The 21,600-nt window shown below is 38.2% G+C and overlaps 1 protein-coding gene across 2 annotated transcripts in view; it reads right to left on the reverse strand.

Moving 5' to 3' along the window:
• CCDC50 (coiled-coil domain containing 50) overlaps window positions 1-21,600 on the reverse strand; it is an 830,503-nt gene that overhangs the window by 675,958 nt on the left and 132,945 nt on the right. For both annotated transcript variants that reach the window (XM_044070392.1, XM_044070390.1), the window contains exon 3: window positions 2,098-2,230. In XM_044070392.1, coding sequence (XP_043926327.1) covers window positions 2,098-2,230 — 133 coding nt within the window. The remainder of the gene's footprint in view (window positions 1-2,097; window positions 2,231-21,600) is intronic.

A 21,600-nucleotide genomic window follows, 5' to 3' on the forward strand; every position in this document is an offset into this window, starting at 1 on the left:
CACACCACTTAGAAGCCATAAAGCCCTCCCTGTGTGAGGACTGCATGCTCATCTGCACCAACAGCTTAGAGGCTGAATGCCCGGTCCAGGAGCATCCTTGAGTCAACACTCCACCTCAAACAGATGGAGGCACTGGACAGGTAACATTATGTACCCTTTACCCAGGACAGTCAAGCCCATCCTCCCTACACCAGCTCTGCACACCAGATCTCCTAATCAAACTTGCATTGCCTGGACCATAATCAGAGCTTCATCCCTCGAAACACACAGCTGGCCAAAGTGCTCATTTTGTCAACCTGGCAAGCTTCACTGCTCAAAAAAGTGACTGCTCAAATTCTTGCTGCATACAGCAGTGGTGGGTTTGTCTGCAGTGCATTGATTTGGGTAGGGTATTGCTAATCATAGCACCCTGCAAAAAAGTGCATTGCACAACACATTAATGATCTTTGTCGCCAAGGTTTACTAACTTTGTAGTGAGAATATTAAAGTTAGAAGGATAACCAGGCATGGTGAGTGGTGGGGGGAGGGGAGTTGCCTCCTGCAAAACTATTTTTTAATTTGTTTGCTATATTTGCATGAAAGTCTCACAGCTCCAGTTACCTGTGAAGATTATTTTTGTCATCAAGCTGTAGGACTAGTGCAATTACAACTAAGAAAGTGGTGGATCAAGCATTGTGCAGCCTAAAGTATAAAACAGACCCAGTAAGTACTGGAAAATACCACACCACTTAAACCTGAAGTGAAAAAAGGAGCTCCTCCTTTCCACAAAATTGAGTATTGCCCAAGATGTCTAAAACTGGCTGTGAATGCAGTTTGCACATGGTGATATGAACTTTTTTTTATGTGTATGTGTGTGTGTGTGTGTGTGTGTGTGTGTGTGTGTGTGTGTGTGTGTGTGGATACGTATGCTTGCATATGATTACTCATGAACATGTAAGGTTAATGTAACTGGGAGTAACAGCTTTTACATTAAAAAACTGAAGATTATATAATAATGCAGGATCTCCTTCACTTTCATGGGTTCTGCTCCAGAACAACTGTTTTTGCCATTTAGCTCCATTTACCAAGGGCAAACACGCACACGTGTTCTGAGCTTGTCTCAGCCTTTTATCTTCAAATTCTCATTCAACAAACCTCTTCTTACCAGTGTAGGCAGATTCTACTCTTAAAACAAGTGAGCAATTCACATGCCTAAATATCATAAGCGGTATTCCAGGACTTTCTAGCCAAAACCTGCACTTAAATTACCTGCACTGTCCCGTGGAAGAAAAGGACCTTGACAACTTTAAATAAGTTCCTAAGATTCAGTCCGACTACTCTACATGAAATGAAGGAAAAGTGATGGTTTCATTTTGCAAAACTGCTATCAAGCAAGAGCTCTTTGCATTGAAACTTCTGGGATGGTCCTCTCCATTAAGCAACTGCTATCACACCTCTAGGGCCAAGTCTAAGCCTGAAAAGTCCTTATGTTGTATGTGAATGCAAGACTACATCTATGATCGCAAAGAATGATCCATGAACCGTGAAAACTGAAAAAAAAAATGGCAGGCTCGGATGACCATGCATATTGGGCAGATGCACAGAATGTCCACTGTGCAAAACTTTGTTGGGGAAAAAAAAGACAAATTTTGAATGATGGATAAGAAATATGCAAACTAACAAACCAGTACCTCAGTGTGCTAAAGGAACATTAGGGGAAATGAGGACTAATCTAAACTAAGCAGTCAATAGCCATTTCTCATTTGTCTAAGGATGATTCAAGATGGATACGAGTTCTTAATGCTACTTGACAGACACTGTACAGAGTTCAGAATCAGCAGCTGGTAGGATGTTTAAATACACAGCACCGACATTTGTGCATTGTGTAATCATGCTTCTGTATGCACTTGTTCATCAGACTGGACAAATTGCAAAAAAATTATGAACAGAACATTTCCAGACTATGATGGCCTCTGTGTCCTGTCACACAACTCACTGTTTCTTATAACACCATACACTGAATATAATGGGAACAGTGCAATGCATTTTGGAAGGTACCAATGGAGAGGGGTCACAGGTTAATGGAGCTTAGTTTGATCACACTCATACATTCCTTACAGGTCTTTCTTCTTCTTCTTCTGTCTTTCAGTCCATGCCTTTACATCTTCCTCCTCTTGAAGTTTCTTTGCAACTTTCAGGTCATGTTGTACCAGTCGGTGACGGTGAACATTCGTTGCCAGATGATGTTCAACTGAAAATTCAAAACAGTTTCATCCATTAGATCACTTACTACAATTATAAATGCCCCGAAGCTGCACTGGCTAATAGTATCCCTAGATTACTGAAGAGGTTAGTGAAAATACATGCTGAACCATTAAGGGTTTTTGGGAAAAAAAACTGCCTTCCCAAACCAACCTACAAATAGTAATACATCATAAACCATGTGTAAAATAAAGGCACAGTTACTCAAACACTCAGCTTTACTATGGTATTAATTTCAAACTTTAAAAACTTCATCTTAACTTAAAGCTTTACTTTGAATATAAGATTATTTATGCTGTCAACACAAAAAATATTTTCAAAAAAATTCTTTGACATCATTAAGACATATTTGCTAGGAGCAGCAAAGATCTCCATGAAGTTCGCAATGATGTTCTGTACATCAATTGTAAGCTTTATTTCATATACATTTCCAGGTAAATAAATATCCAATTTGTTGTTTAATACAGACATTAGTAAGTACTTCTCAAAGTGTCCATGTTTGGCAATCAAATGGGCTAACCATTGAAAGGCTGAACATCAAACAATAAGCATTGAAAGTTCACTCCGCAAACTAATTTCATCCACAGGGTAATAACTACTTGCCCAAAACTTCCCCATCTCATGCACGGAACTGTTTCAAACCCACCAAGGTGGGGTGCTTTGCCCCCTAAACCCCTTTACTATATATACCAATTCAAAGATTGCACTGCAGTGGAGAAAAGGGGGTTTGAAACACTTCCATGTGTTTCATGGGGAAGTGGGGAAGTGCTGGACAAATAGTTACCCTGTTGATGAAATGAAAGTTCGTTGAGTGAACATTTGATACTTATGGTTCAATGCTCAGCTATTCAATGGTTAGCCCATTTGATGGCCAAACACAGACCCTTTCTCAAACACTAGCTAGTGGAGGCACAGTTAAGTTGCAACTTTATTTTCTTGGTGGGTCTCGGATGACAGCTTACACTGTTTTTATGATGTTCATGAAAATATGCAAACTTTATTGATGCTTATAACTTGCACAATAAACCATGAGTAGCATCTCCCTTAGTGTAGAATGCACCCAGCACATTTCCTTTTCATACAACACCTTTCCCTTGTATGGGATTATAGCACAGATTTCCCCTTCCCCTTCCTTATTCAGAATGGATGAGGATATCCTACTTTACATGAATAACTGGAAAAAGTTAATTAGAATCTCAATGAACATATCACACTGACAGTTTCACTGCTCATTGATGCGACTTTCGCATAGCACCTCTTTCATATGTATCGCAAGCCATTCTCAAGATACTATGGCAGAGATGGAAATGTTAATATTCAAAATTACTATGAGACAAGTGACTCCAGGTGTGTATACACAAGACACATATGTAGTTCTCTTAGTACCATGTTGCCCTTCTGAAGGATCACACTCTAGGTGCACTGGTTTCCTAGTTTACTGCAATAGCACAGCATGTTTCAGTACTTCAAAATTTTAAAACTGCATGAAATTTAAAATTCCTCTTCAGAACACATTAAGAGCAATGCTTCTGTCTTTATTCGATCCTTTACACCTTACACAAGGGAGAGTAAGTGAGATGTACATTTAAAAACCTCACTACAAGAATGAGAAACATTTCAAACAATGTCACGTATACATGATTTACATTTTACTGATGTGACCCACGTGCCAGGATTCATGGACAATGTGCAGCACATGCTTGTTTTGGAATCAGCAACCATCAGACAAGAGTACGATATGGAAAAACAAAAAAGCTCCACAGGCAAGGAGAACCAGACCAGCGATGAATAAAAACGTTTATTGACTAAACAAAAAACAGACTGAAGTGAATCAAGCACTTTCACCTGGTTAATACCAGGCTTTATCAAGATGAAATACACAGTGAAAAATGTGCTTTAAATAGGTATAAGCATGATGACATGATACATTAATTAACCAACTAATTTACTGATCAACTAAATAAATAATTAAACTGTCAGTGTTAAAAAATATATATATCACTACCGACTTTCAGTAACAGACTAGGCAGTGTATAATAAATATGTATAAAAATGAAAATAAAAATGTGTAAATATTTATAAAAAACAGGTGTAAATCTCAGAAAACACTCTGTACTTTTAAGATACATGGAATGCAAAACAAATAAATGCATTCAAAACATGAATGTAAAACAAATAAAAAATGCATTCAAAACATGAATGTAAAAATAGCAGTAAAGAATGTTGTACAAATATAAAATCATTACTAAAACTCACAATCTAGCCATCCTTAATTTTTGCACACTACTAATATTGATATTCTCATTAAGACCAGGGGATTTCCCAGCATTTAGCCTAAGCTGCCATAAAAGCTCCCTATATTCAAGTCGGGTATCCCAGTCTCCCCATCTAGCATCCTGCGTCACCTGTTCAAGGACAATAAACTTAAGTTGCATTTTGGGACGAACAATGGAATGTTTATAAAAAACACTTGTCTCTTTCTTTTTAGAAATATCATAAAAATGCTCATAGATTTTTTTTCTCAGGGACCTTTCGGTTTTCCCTATATAGAAACTAAAGCATTGTGTGCATAGTCCTAAATAAACAACACCCTTTGTCCCACAGTTGTAATATCAGTCAGCATAAAACCTACACTCCCTAGATGGAATGTAAGCCGTGCTGTCATTAATAATGGCTGCACACTGTTTACATGCTCCACATTTGTAGGTTCCTACTTTAACATGGGTCAGTTCTATGCCCTATATACTGCTGGATTTCAAATAATTGTTTTAAATTAATGTCCCTTCTTTTAACAAACGTAGGACGTTCATGGACAATATTCTTAAAATCGTCATGTAAAGTCAAGACTGGCCAGTGCTTTAAAACAGCCTCCTCTACTTGATGGGAGTCATTAGAAAATGTGTAAATGAAACTGTTGTGGGATATAAATTGTTCAGATGGTTTCTCCTGTTCTGCCCCTTCTGAACCTCTTCCTATCAACAGGAAATACTTAAATTCCCTGCTGTCAGTAACCTCCTGTGCCAAACTGTTGACTAAGGAAACAGGGTAACCTCTTTCAAAGAAAAGTTTCTTTAAAAATTGGACCTCTTCTGAAAAATATTCATCAGTACTAGACATCCTTGAAGCACGGATGAACTGGCCTTTAACAATACCTTTCTTTTGATGAAAGGGGTGGCCACTGTTAAAATGTAAATAAGAGTTGGAAAAAGTGGCTTTCCTGTATAGCTTAGACTGAAAGGTGTGATTATTATACTCTTTAAGAAGAGTTACATCTAGGTAATTTAGTGTCTCCCTACTGACATGGTGAGTAAAGGACAGAAACTGAGTAGTGGAATTGATGTAACTCATAAAATCCAAAAAACTACTCAAAGTCCCATCCCAAAGCAAACAAATGTAGTCAAGGTACCTATTGTAATGAACTATGTGCTGAGCCCAAGAAGATGAAAATATGAAATTATGCTCCCAGTGATGTAACACTATGTTAGCATATGCTGAAGCACAAGAGGCACCCATCGCTACACACCTTTCTTTTGTCTATACAGCTCCCCATTAAAATAAATGAAGTTATTTTCGAGTACTATCTCCATAAATTCAACTAGTAGGCTGATTATCTTGGGGCCAAGACCAGATTCAGAAACCAAGGCTTCATTGAACCATTCTAAATCAATTGAATGTGGAATACTGGGAAACAATTCCACTATATCAATAGTTACCATCAAAAGATCAGGTTTAAATAAAGTGAGCTCTATGCCCTTAAGGAAATCCCAAGAATCCTTACAAACATGATGTAAAGAGGAAATAAACTTTTTGATGATATGATCAATAAATTTACCTTGCGGTTCTGTAATACTGCCTGCTCCAGAGACTACAGGCCTAAATTTCAATGGATCTAGGCCCTTGTGGGTCTTGGGTATCCCAAAAATAACTGGGGTTTTGGGTTTACTAACATGCAAATAATTAAATAACCTTTCATTAATCGCTCCCTGGAGTAAATGGTCTGATAACAAAAAGTTGATCTTTGAGTAAGCAAGGTTCATCTTGTTCCTAGAAATCAACTCATATTGCTCAGTGTTCTGCAACATATTATAAAGATGCGCATCATATTCACAAGTATACATAAGGACCACTCCCCCTCCTTTGTCAGGTTTCATAACCCTACAACCCTCACTCTTAAGGTAATGAATTAACTGATGTGACTCAAAACTCAAGTTGGTAGGTGGAAAATGTGGTTTAGAAGAATTTTGTTTCCTCAAATCAGCCTCTACTAATTCTTCAAATACCTTGAGAGAGGGGTGTATGGGAGGGTTAAATGTACTAGTTCTTGTAAGCCCCTCATTAGTGTACGACTGCCCTTTGAAATACAAAGACAGATTTAAATGTCTAATAATTTTAAATCAACTAAAGCGTTAGTTAAATTCAAGGAGCATGATGGTACATACTGAAAACCCCTAGTAAAAAGATCAAAAAAATTCTGGGTCAACATCATGTCTGTGAAATTATAAATAATAAAATTGTCTTTTTTCAGGATGGAATAGTTGTTACCATGAGTGTTGGATATATTGTCCACACACTCAGTCAATAATGCTAAAAAAATCTCGCTACCTGCGTGTCCTGTTCCAACCCTGCTGCTGGTACATCGTGCCCCTCCCCCCTACTCTGCCCGGGAGATACTGAAAATCCTGGAGTGACTTTTTCCTCCCCTTCTCAGCTAAACGCTCACTCCTCCTGAACACATTCATCAAGAGCAATGCTTCTGCCTTTATTCGATCCTTTATACCTTATACAAGGGAGAGGAAGTGAGATGTACATTTAAAAACCTCACTACAAGAATGAGAAACATTTTAAACAATGTCATGTATACATGATTTACATTTTACTGATGTGACCCACGTGCCAGGATTCATGGACAATGCGCAGCACATGCTTGTTTTGGAATCAGCAACCATCAGACAAGAGTACGATATGACCAATTCATAATCCCAGGAGACACACCTGCCCACTGAGCACAAACACACAACAGAAAATATTTGAAAATGACTGCATAATGGCATGAAAATGGATCACGAGTAAAATGTGGTTCTAACAATATTAGAATGTATGTAACATGAACAAAGTTGTTACAGTCATCTATAAAGGAAACTGCACATCACTGTACACCTAATTATAAAGGGGCCAGCCATTCCAAAAATGTAATCGTTGTAGATAGCGATACAGTGGCCATTGGCAGCATACTCTAGTCCTAAGTGCAAGTAGTTCCTATGTATACAGAAAGAACCATCTGTTAAGGTACCATCCATGGTCACTTTGCTCAAGAATTCTGACAGTCAATAATAGGGGGACAAAGGGCCAAAAGGGACACATTTTAGCTATAGCTCTTTTAAAATTGGGAAGTTGCTAAAATAACAGGCTTTGTGTTATGCATTTTCTGAAGGATAGATACATCTGTCATTATTCAGTTAGCGCAATCCTTAATGATCTGCCAGAAAATTAAACATTTTACAAGGAATAGACCAAATCTATTAGGCAAAAATCTAGATATTCTCCGAAAGTCTGGACAATTTAGAGCTTTGTTGACTTATTCCATTTTCAATGACCAAGAGATTATTGGTTATTTTAGAATCATTAAGACACAAAACTGGAATAAAACAGTCCGTACACCACTCCGTGTAGAAAATAAAGATTTAATCCACAAGGTATTACCGCTTTCATCTTAAAAACTTTTAAAACTTCATGAAGCTTATAAGGGTTTATATGTAGAAAAAAAAATGTACCTTCAGGAAAAGGATTTATGAACACACGAATGACAAAAATATTAAAAATACCAACTAAACCCCCATAGAGACATAGTATTGCATGCGTGCATTTTACATTGTTTCAGTTTGCCATTCTGGAAATTACACCCATGAGTCATAGCACAGGTGCCTGGAAAGAGTAGATACAGTACAAGAATGCACATCTCGTAATTTAGATTAAATGCAACCACTCAGTTTTAGAGTTTGCATGTACAGTCTACATATAAAAACATTTGTGTTGAACATTGTGCCAATAAAAGTTAATATTTGATAGTTACTATATCTTGGTAGTATCAAACGGGGAATGGTTTTGAGATTTAACTATATGGTTAGTATTTACTTTACTCATTGGTAGATTTAATCACATGATTTAAGTTAAGTTTTATTTAAATTGTTTACTAGATTTATCTTGGTTCTGATGAAGTCCCTTGATGAATACCATTTGTATGAAAGGGCTTAACCAACTTCAATAAAGCTACATTTCTTCAGTAGTTCAACTGTGTTACTTTTTGGATTTGGTGCATTTGATTCAGATACACTTTGGTATAATTGTGGTTACTAACATTCATTCCTTCCCTGTGCATCAGTGTAGTGCTGCTTAGCTGCACAAGCCTTACACAGAACTGCAGTGCATCCCTATTAATTCTGTCCTTGATAATGTGCCTTGAAGTGCTGTAGACGAGAGTACTAAAAACCTGCAAGTGAAACAATGGGCTGTAGTAAGACTACCTTAAACTAGAAAGGCCCAGATAAAGACATGCATGCATAAACAAGCATGCATCCAGCTCAGAAATGTGCACACATGTTGACCTTATCAAAACATACAGAGCTGCACACACTTTTAGGAAAAAACATTCTGTACATACATAAAAATATTTCAAGCTTGGGCATTAATGTCTTTGTAGCCTGCCAATATAAAAAAAAATTGTACTTACTGTAATGTAGTTTAGTGTGTTCCATGCATCAGGTGCTCTCTCGGAGAGCCAATTACTACATCTCTCATTCCTACAGAATCTTCTACATAGGTTGTCTGATGATTCTCTACTACCTTTTGTTGACCCCAAGCATTCCTAGAGGTAGTTGTCTCTAAATGCCCTATATACCTGAATAACATCTCCCCTCGAGTATTCATATGAGAGACTGTACAAGTTCAGATATTTTAGTTTTTCTTAACTTAAATTTTCACATCCATGGATGCCCTTGGTATTTTTCTGCTGTACTCGGTCCAGTTTACTCAAGCTTGCTTTTTTATAAGGTTTCCATGTTATTCCATACTCAACCTTGGATCTACTTTAACAAACAAGGACTTCATCATTTCCTAAACTTTATCAATCTTTTTTATGCAACCTATAATATAATAACTTATCATTAACCAATTGCTCGATATGATTAGAAAAACTCAAAGCTGGATCTACCCATATACCCAGGTCCTTAAATGAATCTACAGTTTCAATCACTATGTGCTGGATTAAGTATTCCTCTTTCAGTTTACATCTTCCAAATCTCATGTGCTTAGTTTTTGATGCATTTATCACCATATTATACAATGTAATGATTTAAAATGATGAACCTACTGCCATTCACAATAAAAAAACATAGCTCAGCATGTATGAAGGGGCAAAGTATGCAGACACACAAATAGATATAAATACAGTCAAACAGAACCAATACACAGACATAGACTCAGATTCCCCAAATATGTATTTTAAATGTCTAATTTTCACAAGACCTTCTAATGTTATAAAAAAGATTTTATAGGAGTCAAAAGGCAACAAAGCCTTGAGGCCATTTCTGCATTGTCAATACCCACATTAGGCCTTGCTTCTCTTTTCAAGGAGAACCAGATTAGTCATACCAGGGAAAAATTTGTGAATATCCATCCAGTTGTCGAGCTTGTTTTTTGAAGGCAGAAAATGTATCACACCGCTTAATTTGTTGAGGGGGTTTATTCCACAGAAGAGGTAGGCACTGCAAATCTATCCTTCTTCCTTGTCATATATTTGGAGTAGATTTATGTCCCTGAGGCACACAAATTCTTAAGCTTCTAGATTCTCTACAGCCCTACAAGTGATCAATAGTTGTAACAATAATAAAGCATGCAACTCTGCTGCTTTTCTCTTCTCACACTAGCTCAAATGCACTCTGTACAAACTTTTGCTGCAGAAAAGACATGAAATTCCGATGCACTAATACTGGTATCAATCATAGGTATGTACTAAGCTAGCTGCCCTTGCAATCCATTTTAAGCCTAACCAGTTTAACTTTTTTGTGCTCAAATTAACCTATTCTGTTTGGACAAAAACTTGTCTTTACCCATCCCATGGTTGATTATATATTACACCAGATGAGAATAATTGGGATCCTACCATAGATGATTTGAGGGTATCCTTGATGGGGTAAAGCATTTTGGAGCTCCCTCTGTCCATTAGTGGTACAGAGGCTAGTCCTGGGACACATTTTCAATTGCATGCTTGAATGTAGACAGGGATGAGCTTTGTTTTATGTGGATGAACAGCCTTGCTCACGAGTAGCAGCATCACCTGCAAGACACAGCAGTCCCCCAAAACCATTCTACTGATGTCGCAGAGGAGATTTAGATCCCTAGACTGAGTACTTCTGATGTCATTTGCCTTGCTGATCTTCACTATTTGGTCAGAGGATGCCTTGTATGCCAGACCGGCACAGGTCACATCTTAGCTTTCTATACGACAGAAAGTACACTGACAGGGCTCTGAGTTTTTCCACGTAGGACATGTTGTTTAGGGCTTGCATCCTTTTAGTAAGTAATCATTGTGGGCATTCCAGTTGTTGCGGATGTCTGAAGAGATGCATGCCAAGGGGCATTACATTCAATGAATGGCCTAATGAGGGCTGGGTAAAGGGGACAATGACATCCATAGATCTAGACACAATCTCTGTTTATATGCTGTGCAATTCAGAAGCCTTTTCTTATAACAGTGGACATATGTTGGTCAAATGTTAGGACACTTGCTACAAAAGTTCTCAAATCTCAAACAATCAGGTCAACTCTTAGGGATGTATTGTCAATGTGGTGGGTCCCTGGGGTAGACAACTTCCTAAAGTATGCAATAATGCATTTTTTTGGCATTTAGTTTCAATCTACAATTTTGGCATCAGTTACTTATTTCAGACAAACCTTCCTGCAGGATGGCCAAGTTACTTGGGGATTCAATGACTGCTCCAAGCTTGCAAACACAGTCAGCCAAAGCCCTTTGGTATGGGGTTTTACTTCAGAAAAGTACATACCAAACAGGAGAGGTCCCAGCACAGAACCCTGGAGGACTCTTACTGGTGATTAGTTCTTCCCTAAATTGATTTTATGCATTTTGTCTGTAGGCCAGTTGGCAATCCAGAAGGGGATATTGGGGTGGTGGTATTGGGGTTTATTCCCAGTTTACTTTTCTACTATGCCTGGGTGGGGAATTGTGACAAAGCCTTGGCCAGATTGCAGTATGCTGTGTGTACTGTTTTGCCTTTAGCCATTGCTTTGGTGACCTTTTAAAAAAATCCAGCAGGCTGAATAAGCATGATCTGGACTTGAAGAATCCAAGCTGAGATGGGTCCAGTGTTTGGAGGTTCACTACATCCCGATTAATTAGTTGCATGATAAGTCAGTATGTGCCATTGCGTACAAGTTATTTAAAGTATCACTGTAATATTATTGTTATAACAGGAATTGAATTTTTTTTCTACTTGTACTTCAGTTAATTTAGTTCACAGACATCATGATGCGGTCTAAAATTATAACAGAGCAAATGCTAATAAAGCCACTTTTAAAAATGCAGACACAACTAACTGTAAAAAGCAAATACAAACTGTACGTCCTTTTCAAGGAACTTAAGTAAAGCAAGAGATACTGGGGTTAAGGCTGTGCAGCAGTATCAACCAACTTTGTACAAGTAGGACAGATTGAAGCTTGTGCTCATACACAAGTCTGTTTTACATCCTCGGGCCACAGTTTATAGACTAAAGAATTGTATCATGAATACATAGAGTATATAATTAAGCAATAAACATAACTGGGTGTGGATAATGATGAATTTACCCACAGTTTGTGTGGTTTGATCATGAGGGTGAAACTCCAGTGATTAAACAAAAACAGTGGGTAAATCCAAGACTACCCACACTAAAGTGGGTTATTGCTATTATACAATTACAACAAATTGCTTAACTTTCTTAAATAATGTCTTTGTATAGTGGTGCTGTAGCATTCCTCTGCATTATTCCATGTTCTTCCATGCTTGCTAATATACTATGCATGCATATGGGACTTAACATTCTCATGTTTGCAGAGTACATCTGTGCTATTCAAGAGAAGCAATGCTTGCAGAGTACATCAGTGCTTTTCAAGAGAAGCAATGGAGAAGATAGAATCTCTGTAGCTTTTAATAAAGAAACCTGGACAAACCCCAACATAATGGAGGAAAAAAAAGTCCAAAAATAAGGAAAGATTTTATTGCACTTATAAAGTTGCTTGAAGGAGAAGTTTTGTGCTAAGAGAGCATTTTCTGAAGAACATGAAGCCTAAACCTCAAATGTCTGTCATTAATTACGGACTTCAAATCTCTAATGGCTTGCCAGAAAATAAAAATGCATCTCTTATGAGGAAGACAGCAAAACTAAGACAAAAATTTGGACATTCTGTAAAGATTCAGACAGTTCAGAGGTATGACAATCTGCAGAGATTTTAGGAAGAACAGCAAAGAAATAGAAGGAAAACGGGTACGTTTTTGTTTCTTAGTTTTCCAGAAAGTACCTGATTTTTCTTTTAATTTTGTACTGTCCTCCAAAGCATATGCCAATAGAAAAGTCTGTCCGCCCAATGGTATTTCAGCAGCCAGACTTTTTGCTATTGTTATATGCTCAGTTTACAATGGGCACACTGGTTGGGCTGAACAATAAATCAGTGTGTACATTTCTGAATACTAATGAGAAAATCACTGTATAATCCAACTTATAAAAAAAATGTAGAAAAAATTAAAAATGATCCCTATATACAGCACTATACAAAGTAAAGCATAAGTTACAATTCTCTCCTTCTGTAGCATATCACTGCTATTTATCTTCCTCAGGACACATTTTCAGTATGCATGTATTCTTTGCAGTACTTTCTGTGGGAACAGGTCTTCATAACTTTTTATATTATACAGACTACCATGTTTTACATTTTTTGGCTCAATGTTGTGTGAAACCAATAGACCATTTAAGTGAATCCCAGTTACATGAAAATGACTAGCTTGTGCATCCTCAGAGTTACCTGTATTAACCACTGGGTTGCAGAGGGTGAAAACCTCTGTAGGTGGGTAGAAGGGACTTCCACCCCGACATTGTTTTTACCCCTTCTAAAACTTTTTCACTTAAGTGTGCCAGTTTCACATAGTTTTATAGCCTTTCCTTATTTTTGTCTCACAGGTGTCATATACCTGTGGAATTATACAGGGATCCACATATCCTGGTGCATTGCATCACTCATGGATGCGTATCTTCCCTGCACTGCAGCTGTAAACCTATTAAGATATTTGGGCTTTACAACCATTTTACAGCATAGTGTCAGTCACATCTGAGACTGTCCCGTCAATAAAATACTTCTAACATTACCAAAAATAATGGGGAGGCCATGAAGTTAAAATGCTTACAACATTAATAAAATTATTTAAACACTATAGATGAATAAAGAAAGCTCATAACAGTGCATTTAAAGCATGATAAAGAAAGCAAGCCAGAATGTGTCACTGTAAAGCATTCTACATGCTCTAGCCAGATATTCTGAAAGCAAATAATTCAGAGTACAGCCAGGAAAAGACCACACTGAAGGAGAGCTGGAGGAAGAAAATATGAGAGAGAGAGAGAGAGAGAGAGAGATGGAGGAAAAACATATGAGAGAGAGACAGAGAGACAAAACATTGCCAGAAGAAAAAAAAAAAAAAAAGAAAGAAAACTTTACCCCAAAAAACAAACTCAAGACTATAGGGCCGCAAGTTATCAGTCTATTTCAGAGGTTGAAGAAATTATCAGAAGTACCTGCTTACAGTGTTGAATGACACTGGCACAACACAAATGATTTTTTTTTTTTTAGTTTATGACCACAGTCATCCCTTAAGTTTCTGCCTTCTGCTAATAAAACAAAAGTCCTCAGATTTGGCACTTCAAACTCTGTACAGTGCACACTGATAGGACTTTTCTCAAGTGGCAAATGCAAACCTTGAAAACAAAGCTTGTGCTATAATGCACAGGACTAAAGGTACAGACTGGTAATGGCTGTCTTCCAATTGCCATCAACTTGCTGTCAAAGTCTCCACTTCCCTGATGTACGACTCTACGCAAGTCACTGAATCTGACATTGAAATCTCTACTGCAGTTTTAGCAATCGGTACTAGCCATTGCCATAGCTATCAACCAGTCAGGGATAAAAGCTCAACAAAATTATGGACAGTTCAAAAAATAAGTCAGACACAGTCAGAAACACTTAAAATGTTAGTACTATGCGGTCTGTCTCTGTCTTTACCTTTTTTTCGGAAGATCGGTAGTCGGATGGCTTATCAAAGCCATTTATAAATACGGAGAATGAGAGCGAAAGAATTTAGTGACAAAGCCCAATGATGAATGGTTCAGGCATTAAACAAGGCACAAAACAGACAGAGAGGGACGTCGTGGTCTGGGCCTAAATAGGTGACGCAGTAGGAATGAAAATCTCCGAGGTACTTGCTTTCCACAGACAAGACAACTTTTTCGGACATCGGTTGTGCAAGAAAAAAGGATCCTCAATGGGGTACTTGACTTTAGAAGACTTCCGGATTACAAACTCGAATGCTTCTGCTTCAGGATCCTGCTCGGCAAGAAAGACTGGTGTAATGGCGTCGGCTGCCTGTTTTATACCCCTGATGACCTGACATCATGGAAGAAGCGACAGCAACTGATGCAGAAATCCCAAGACTCTAGTATTCGGGCCGACTGAGGGATACCTGCAGGCAGATAACCCAAGTGTGATGACTGCAACAGTGAAACACAAAGAACATCACTTAAAATGTCACTATTATTAACTTGAGATACTGACACAAGAGAATGTGTATTAATATCCACCAAGTAAAAAGTCTATAATTATTGTAAAGATTTATGAAGTGTAACATCACTTTTTTCCAAGGTTTCAGAGCTATTAAGGAGGGTCAGAATTAAAATGAGTCAAAATAAGGGACAGTTGAGAAGTATGGCCATTGCCATACACGGATGAGTAAATTGTTTGGACTTGGTACTCTATACCCTAGTGTTTAGCCTTCTGTATAAAAGGACAGGTCACTGCTGCTCACAAATCATGAAATATTTGTTCCTGCAAACTCCAGCATGCATGCATCTTCTTTATCTCTCCTAATACCTGCCCTAGTATCAGTTCCATGGGCCTTGACAACAGCCCTGACCATCTTCCAGTAAATGCAAAATACAGCTTATACATGCCTCTCCTGAACCTATTCAGAATTACACTGGTTAGGTACCAGATATCTGCAGGGCTGCCAGAGTGGTGTCTCTATACAAGGGTAACCCCACCACAATCCCTGGGAATTACAGATCCCAAAGACTCATTAGAATTTATCATACATGAACCCAAAAACAACAAAATACATTTACAGGCTCCAGACCCTACTCAATTTGGGTTCATGAATGGCAGCCATTGTATTCTCAACCAAATTCACAAGCTACTGAAACAATTGGCAAAGGTCAGTTTATCCATATCTTTAATTTGGGAGTTGGCATAATCTTTTATGCTTACAAAACATTAACCTTTAAACACAGGATGAATATAATGGCACTCAGATGGTACCCAGTCAGTGAAGACTGGTAGCACCTCTTCAATAAAAAGAGCTTCAGTAGCAGTGTCTCACAGGGCCGTTTTCTGTGACCTCCAACATTTTAGCATCCACCTCAATGACGTGAAGGCAGAAGTCGCAGGTTTTTAGATGACCAGGTGATGTCTGCAGATTCCTGTCGACTCTAATGAAGTTTCACCAATAATAAAAGAGCGGGAAAATACCAATGCCTGGCATACTGAACAGACTCAAACTCAGTACTAAAAAATAAAGTTCAGTTTTATTTAGGAAACAAGGCTATCCTTGTTCAAATAATATTCACATAACATTAACATTAGAGATACAAATGCTTCCAAAATTAACACACTATCCTTTAATGGCCATATATCAACCACAGTAAGGAAATCATTCTACCTTGCCCAATTAATTTCCAGGGGAGTATATTCTGTCACAAAGAAATCAGAATTGAATTGATACTCCCTTCATTAGACAACTCATTGATTACAACCCCTCTGCCCATTTGGCATGTGCCTCTACAAATACCTCACTTAATGGCCCAAGATTTCTTAACTAAGAAAAAAATATATACAGGACTAAGTCCCTTAAGCTACCTGCATAGACTGAAGGCTGTCGCACTGCATTTCATATAATACAAGCTCCTGCACGGTGACCTTCACTGAACCACCAATGGCAAATAAGGTCCTGTCATACTAGATTTCTTTCTCCTTCATACAGCTGGTAGTATTAAAAATATTCTCACCGTGGGTTATAATCTTCATTGCCACACAGTAAGAGCCTGCTAGTATGATACAAAAATAACCCATTGAATTCTTTACCTAGTAAATGAGCTTACTTGCATTTAAAACAATGTAACACATTAACCAGCTTTAAATTTTGTCTTGAAAATTACATGGATAATTGCAAATTCACAACAGGGGTTTGTACTATGGTTCAGCTTGGAAAAGATTGCTAGCATACCGAGTAGTTTAGAAGCTTGCTAATGCACCTATAAAAGGTCTTCTGATTTGCTTTGCAAAAGTACTCTGGTTATGTTTGACAACATGCTTAGTCAATACTTCTAAACCTAAAATGTAACATCCTGAATATCTTGCCCCCAAAAAATTGCTGTGCAAGAAGAGATACATTTTACATGCGTACTTTCAAAATGTCTAAAAGCTACACGAGATCAGGGTTTAAACCAGTATGTAGAGAACAAAGTGTTGTTTTTCTTTTGGCTTTTCCCGGTTAGGGATCGCCACAGCGGAACTTCGGTCCACTAATGATTGGCATTACATTTTTACAGTGCCGAGGTGCCAGCTTGACACCCAACCTTCAACGAAGGTGCACCCATTCACGCATATCTTTCGAATGCTACTCAACCGCGGGGAGGGCATACAGACTCTACACAGAAGGTGCTCCAACAGAGAATTGAACAGGAGAACCTCTTGCTGAGGCGACAACGCTACCGCTGCACCACCGGGGCTACATGTAGAGAACAAAGTATAACATGTATGATACAGAACAATACAGTGCATAAAGACCAAGCTTAACACACAGCAAGTCAAGAACGTTTGCAAAATGCAGTCAACAAAAAACATCACTACACCATTAAGATGTATTAAGTGCTGAATCTTTTGTTTACATGTCAGTTCTGGCCACTCTGTTGTCTGCAGGAAAATGTTCTAAATTCAAAGTTTCTAAAAGTGCTGTTCACCCTTTGTCTCCACCTGTTGACAGGATACTGAAAAGTGAAACATTGCAGGCAGAACAAGTTGTGCTTTGCAGATCTGTAAAGGCTCAGCTTTATGGCACAGTGCATAGTGTGCTAGCTGACAAGACTACAGAACCATTTCAGAGTAATTTGAACTTTCGGCTCTTCACGGCACTGCATTCTGTGCAGTGAAAATAGGGGGAAAGGAAGAATTGAAAGGAGCAGCAGTATTTAAAAATAAAAGAATGAAAACCTTAGCACATAGAAACAAAAAAATGAAGTCGAGGAAGTCTGGACTACTCACTTAAATATCAGCAAATCACAGAAATCTCCAATACAAATGCAGGGTCTTGGGACAAGCAGTTAACTACAGTTACACTTATTTTTCTTAAAGTGAAAATACACTAACTAGTACACATTGTTTCATTCAGAAAGACATAAAACATTCAAGTTATGTATTATGACTTCACTATAATACAGTAAAATGTTTTCACTCTTGCCCTGATCACATCAAACAAGTTAAGGTATTTTTGGCAAGGTAAACATACATGCTGTTAAAAGTAGTCCTTGAATAAGTAATATTATGTTTCAACAAATTTGGTTCAGTACCAGTTTAATTCATGCTGTTTCCACTGTCTGTTATGTCAGATCTGCAGCTTACTATGCGTAGCTAATGCTTACATTTATCCATCTGGTTTCTGAACGGTCTCCCCTAGTTAAGGCCCAAAGAGCTAACAAACTTAGTAGGCTTCCCCAGACTTTCTCATCCACAGTAAATTTGACTTATTTCTTTACAGGTTACTGTGCATTTGGGAAAGTGAAAATATAGTTGTGTAACAACTTACCACAACAGTCAATGTCTTCCTTATCTCTACTGGAGTACTACTTACTACAGGGTACCCTGTCAAGGGTAGCCATACATCTGGCCAGCATACCAAAGCCCAGACCCTTCCATGTGTTATACATCAGACACATGTCCCATGTCCAAAGCATAAGTTATGTACTGGCATACCAGCAAAATACCCTCAGACGTGAACTGCCCCAAAAGAGGAGGAGCAGCAAATGAGGAGCAAAAAGCCCATGGTACATGTACATCCAGAAAAAAAAAGAAAGAAGTCCCCTTGGTCAAAGGAAAAACCAGAAACCCATAGGGGGAAGAAGGGATGGACAGAATACTGCAGTGACGAGTAGGACATCTGTTATGGTTAAGTTCTTACATAGCTGTACTATGTCCCTCCTTGATCACTGTTGCAGTTTTCCTTAGCAAAGGAAGAGTACTAAAGCTACTGTAAAAAAAATAAATAAAATAACTAAATAGAGAGAGTGAGAGAGAGGAGGAAGGAGGAAATAAGGAACCCTCCAAAAATCATGGAGGATGGAAACAGCAAAACCTGTTCCGGTCACTTGAAAACACATTCAACTTGTAGTGCCTGGTAAATGTACACACAGAAGACCAAGCGGCAGCTGCCAGAATGGATGTCATACTGAAACTCTTAAAAAAGAAACAGACCTAGTAGAAGGAGCTCAAACAGAAGTAGGAAGCTACCTGCCATGAAGACAGCAACAAAAAGGAAGTGGTTTTAAAAATACAAGAAGAAATGGTGTGCTTGGAAACTGCCAAACCCAATTTCTTAAACTGAAAAGAAACAAAAAAGTGAGTCAGATTTACTATTATCTTTAGTCCTATCTAAATAAAATGTGAGCTGTCTATGCAAATCAAAGAATGGAGGATCCTCCTACTGCTATTTTGTGGGGAAGGAAAGAAGGAAGACAGATGGTCTGATTCAAAGTGATCATTGACCACCTTTGGTATAAAAGTAGGACTGGTTTAAGACATACACTGCCTCAGTGGAAAACTAGAAAAAGAGGAACGTGCATAAGAGTCTGAAGTTCAGAGACTCTCTTGGTAGAAGTCACAGCCACCAACAAGACAGGTTTCCAGGTAGACAATTTCAAAAAGTCGAAGTAGCTGCTGGTTCAAAAGGCGGCTAGGTTAACTTTTCAAGAACATAGTTCAGGTCCCAAGGAGGAAGAATGTGTTTTCTTGAAGGCCTAACATGAAGGACACCTTTAGAAACTGCTGCACCTCAAGTCTAGAAGAAAGTGATGGTTCCAGAGTCAGAAAGGCAAAAATGGCTGACAAATGAGTTATCAGAAGAGTATGCCAAACCAGAATTGAGCAACTCAAACAGGAAGAAACAGTAGGGATACCCACCAAAAGAGGGTGTCCTCATTGCTATGACACCAAAAAGAAAATCTTTTCCCACTAAGCAACAAAAGATCTTCTAGGAGAGGTTTTCTTGTTACTTACAAAACCCGAAGCAAGTCCTCAAAAAATGGTGCCTAAAAGGAATCAAAATCATACCAACCAAAGCTTCAGTTTTAAAAAGAAACTACAAATGGCAACAAACCCAGTAAATCTGATAAACCAAGGTAAAAACAAAAAAATAAAAAGGAACCACTGCATAAAAACACTTTATTGCAAAAAGCATTTGTAAGTGGCCCTTAACCAACTGAGAGGGGACAGGGAAAGACAAAGGGATAAGGGAAAATGAACTGACAAACGAAAAACTGAAGAAAAGAACACACTGTGAACATGCACCAACACTTCACTCAGCTCGATGAAGAAATAAATGTAAAAAGCTGTTCTTATTCACTTTAATACCAAAACAAAATTAAGTGCTTTTCGTGTGGGAAATATCCAAACTTCTTCAGATGTAGAGCAAGAACAATATCAGTTCAGCAAAAATCCACCCTATATCATGAAGAGGCTGACTGTTTTTGTTCTTGCTCTACATCTGAAGAATTTGGATATTTCCCAAACGAAAAGCACTTAAAATTTGTTTTGGTATTAAAGTGAATAAGAATGGCTTTTTATATACATTTCTTCATCGAGCTGAGTAAAGGGATAAGGGAGCCTGAACTATGGAAAAGGGAAGCAAACAGTCGGACAGAACCTGTTTTGTCTTGAAAAGGAGCTTCTGAGAAAGAGGAGTCTGAGTAAACTTAACAGGGGGTACATGCCTAGAACCCTTTTTACTTTTAGGTGGAGGGCAAAGCTGTCTACGTACAAAAGTAGATTTGGATGGATAATTCCTCTGGAATTTAGGGATAGGACATACAAAAATAGGTTTCAATTCTTGCAAGGCCTTGCCTTTATCCTGGATGGACTTTAAAAGCTCATCAGCAGCAGAACTAAAAAGATTATCAAGAGGAGCCTCCAACAGCCTTAATATCATCAGGCACAGGCTGGAGATGAATCCAAGAGTACCATCTCAACTAGAAGAAGCATCAGCTGCACCATAACTACATTTAATACAGTGGTGAGTCATTAGAGAGAAAGAACCCAGTAAAGAAAGGGTTGAGACCTTCCCTTCGGAATTAAGGTGGTCAGACATTACTTGAGAAGCTTGAGATACAAGGGCTAAAACATAACTGGTCATATGAGTTTGGTAACCGATAGCCCTAAAAGCCAGGGCATAAACATACTAGCAACAGACCATCTGACTTAAGTTACATACAAGCTGCCTATTTCTTAAAGTTGCACTTATGGAGCTTCACACCAGATGAGGTCTATAAAAACGGAAGATTTGTTAAATGTCATGTACTTCTGGAACATATTTGATCATTGTGCTTACCATGTACTGCATATGTACTTGTACTTCCCAGACTGTTCCTCAGAGTATGAAATGACAGGAATATCAGAATGCTATATTTTTTTAGTTGCTCTAAAAACTGTCAGCTTACCTGTCAAGCTATACAATGCTCATCCCTAAATGACAGCTGAGGAACTCCGGAGACAATATTCTATAGCATTTTCCTGTGTGTAATAATCAAGCGGAGCATCAGCTGCTTGGTGTGATATAACCTCCCCTCTCCCCAGGGCTGTGATAGCCATGACAGTTTTCAGGGTATGGAGAGGATGGAAAAATGCAAAGCAGAGTAACCCAATGGTATCATAAGCATTCACCTTCCCAAAACGGAGAAGTGCATGGTTGCCACTCCTCACCTTCTGGCATTTTATGTTAAAATGCAG

Source organism: Protopterus annectens, chromosome 4.part1 (assembly GCF_019279795.1).
Source record: "Protopterus annectens isolate FY-2018-M chromosome 4.part1, PAN1.0, whole genome shotgun sequence".
Classification (NCBI taxonomy): Eukaryota; Metazoa; Chordata; order Ceratodontiformes; family Protopteridae; genus Protopterus; species Protopterus annectens.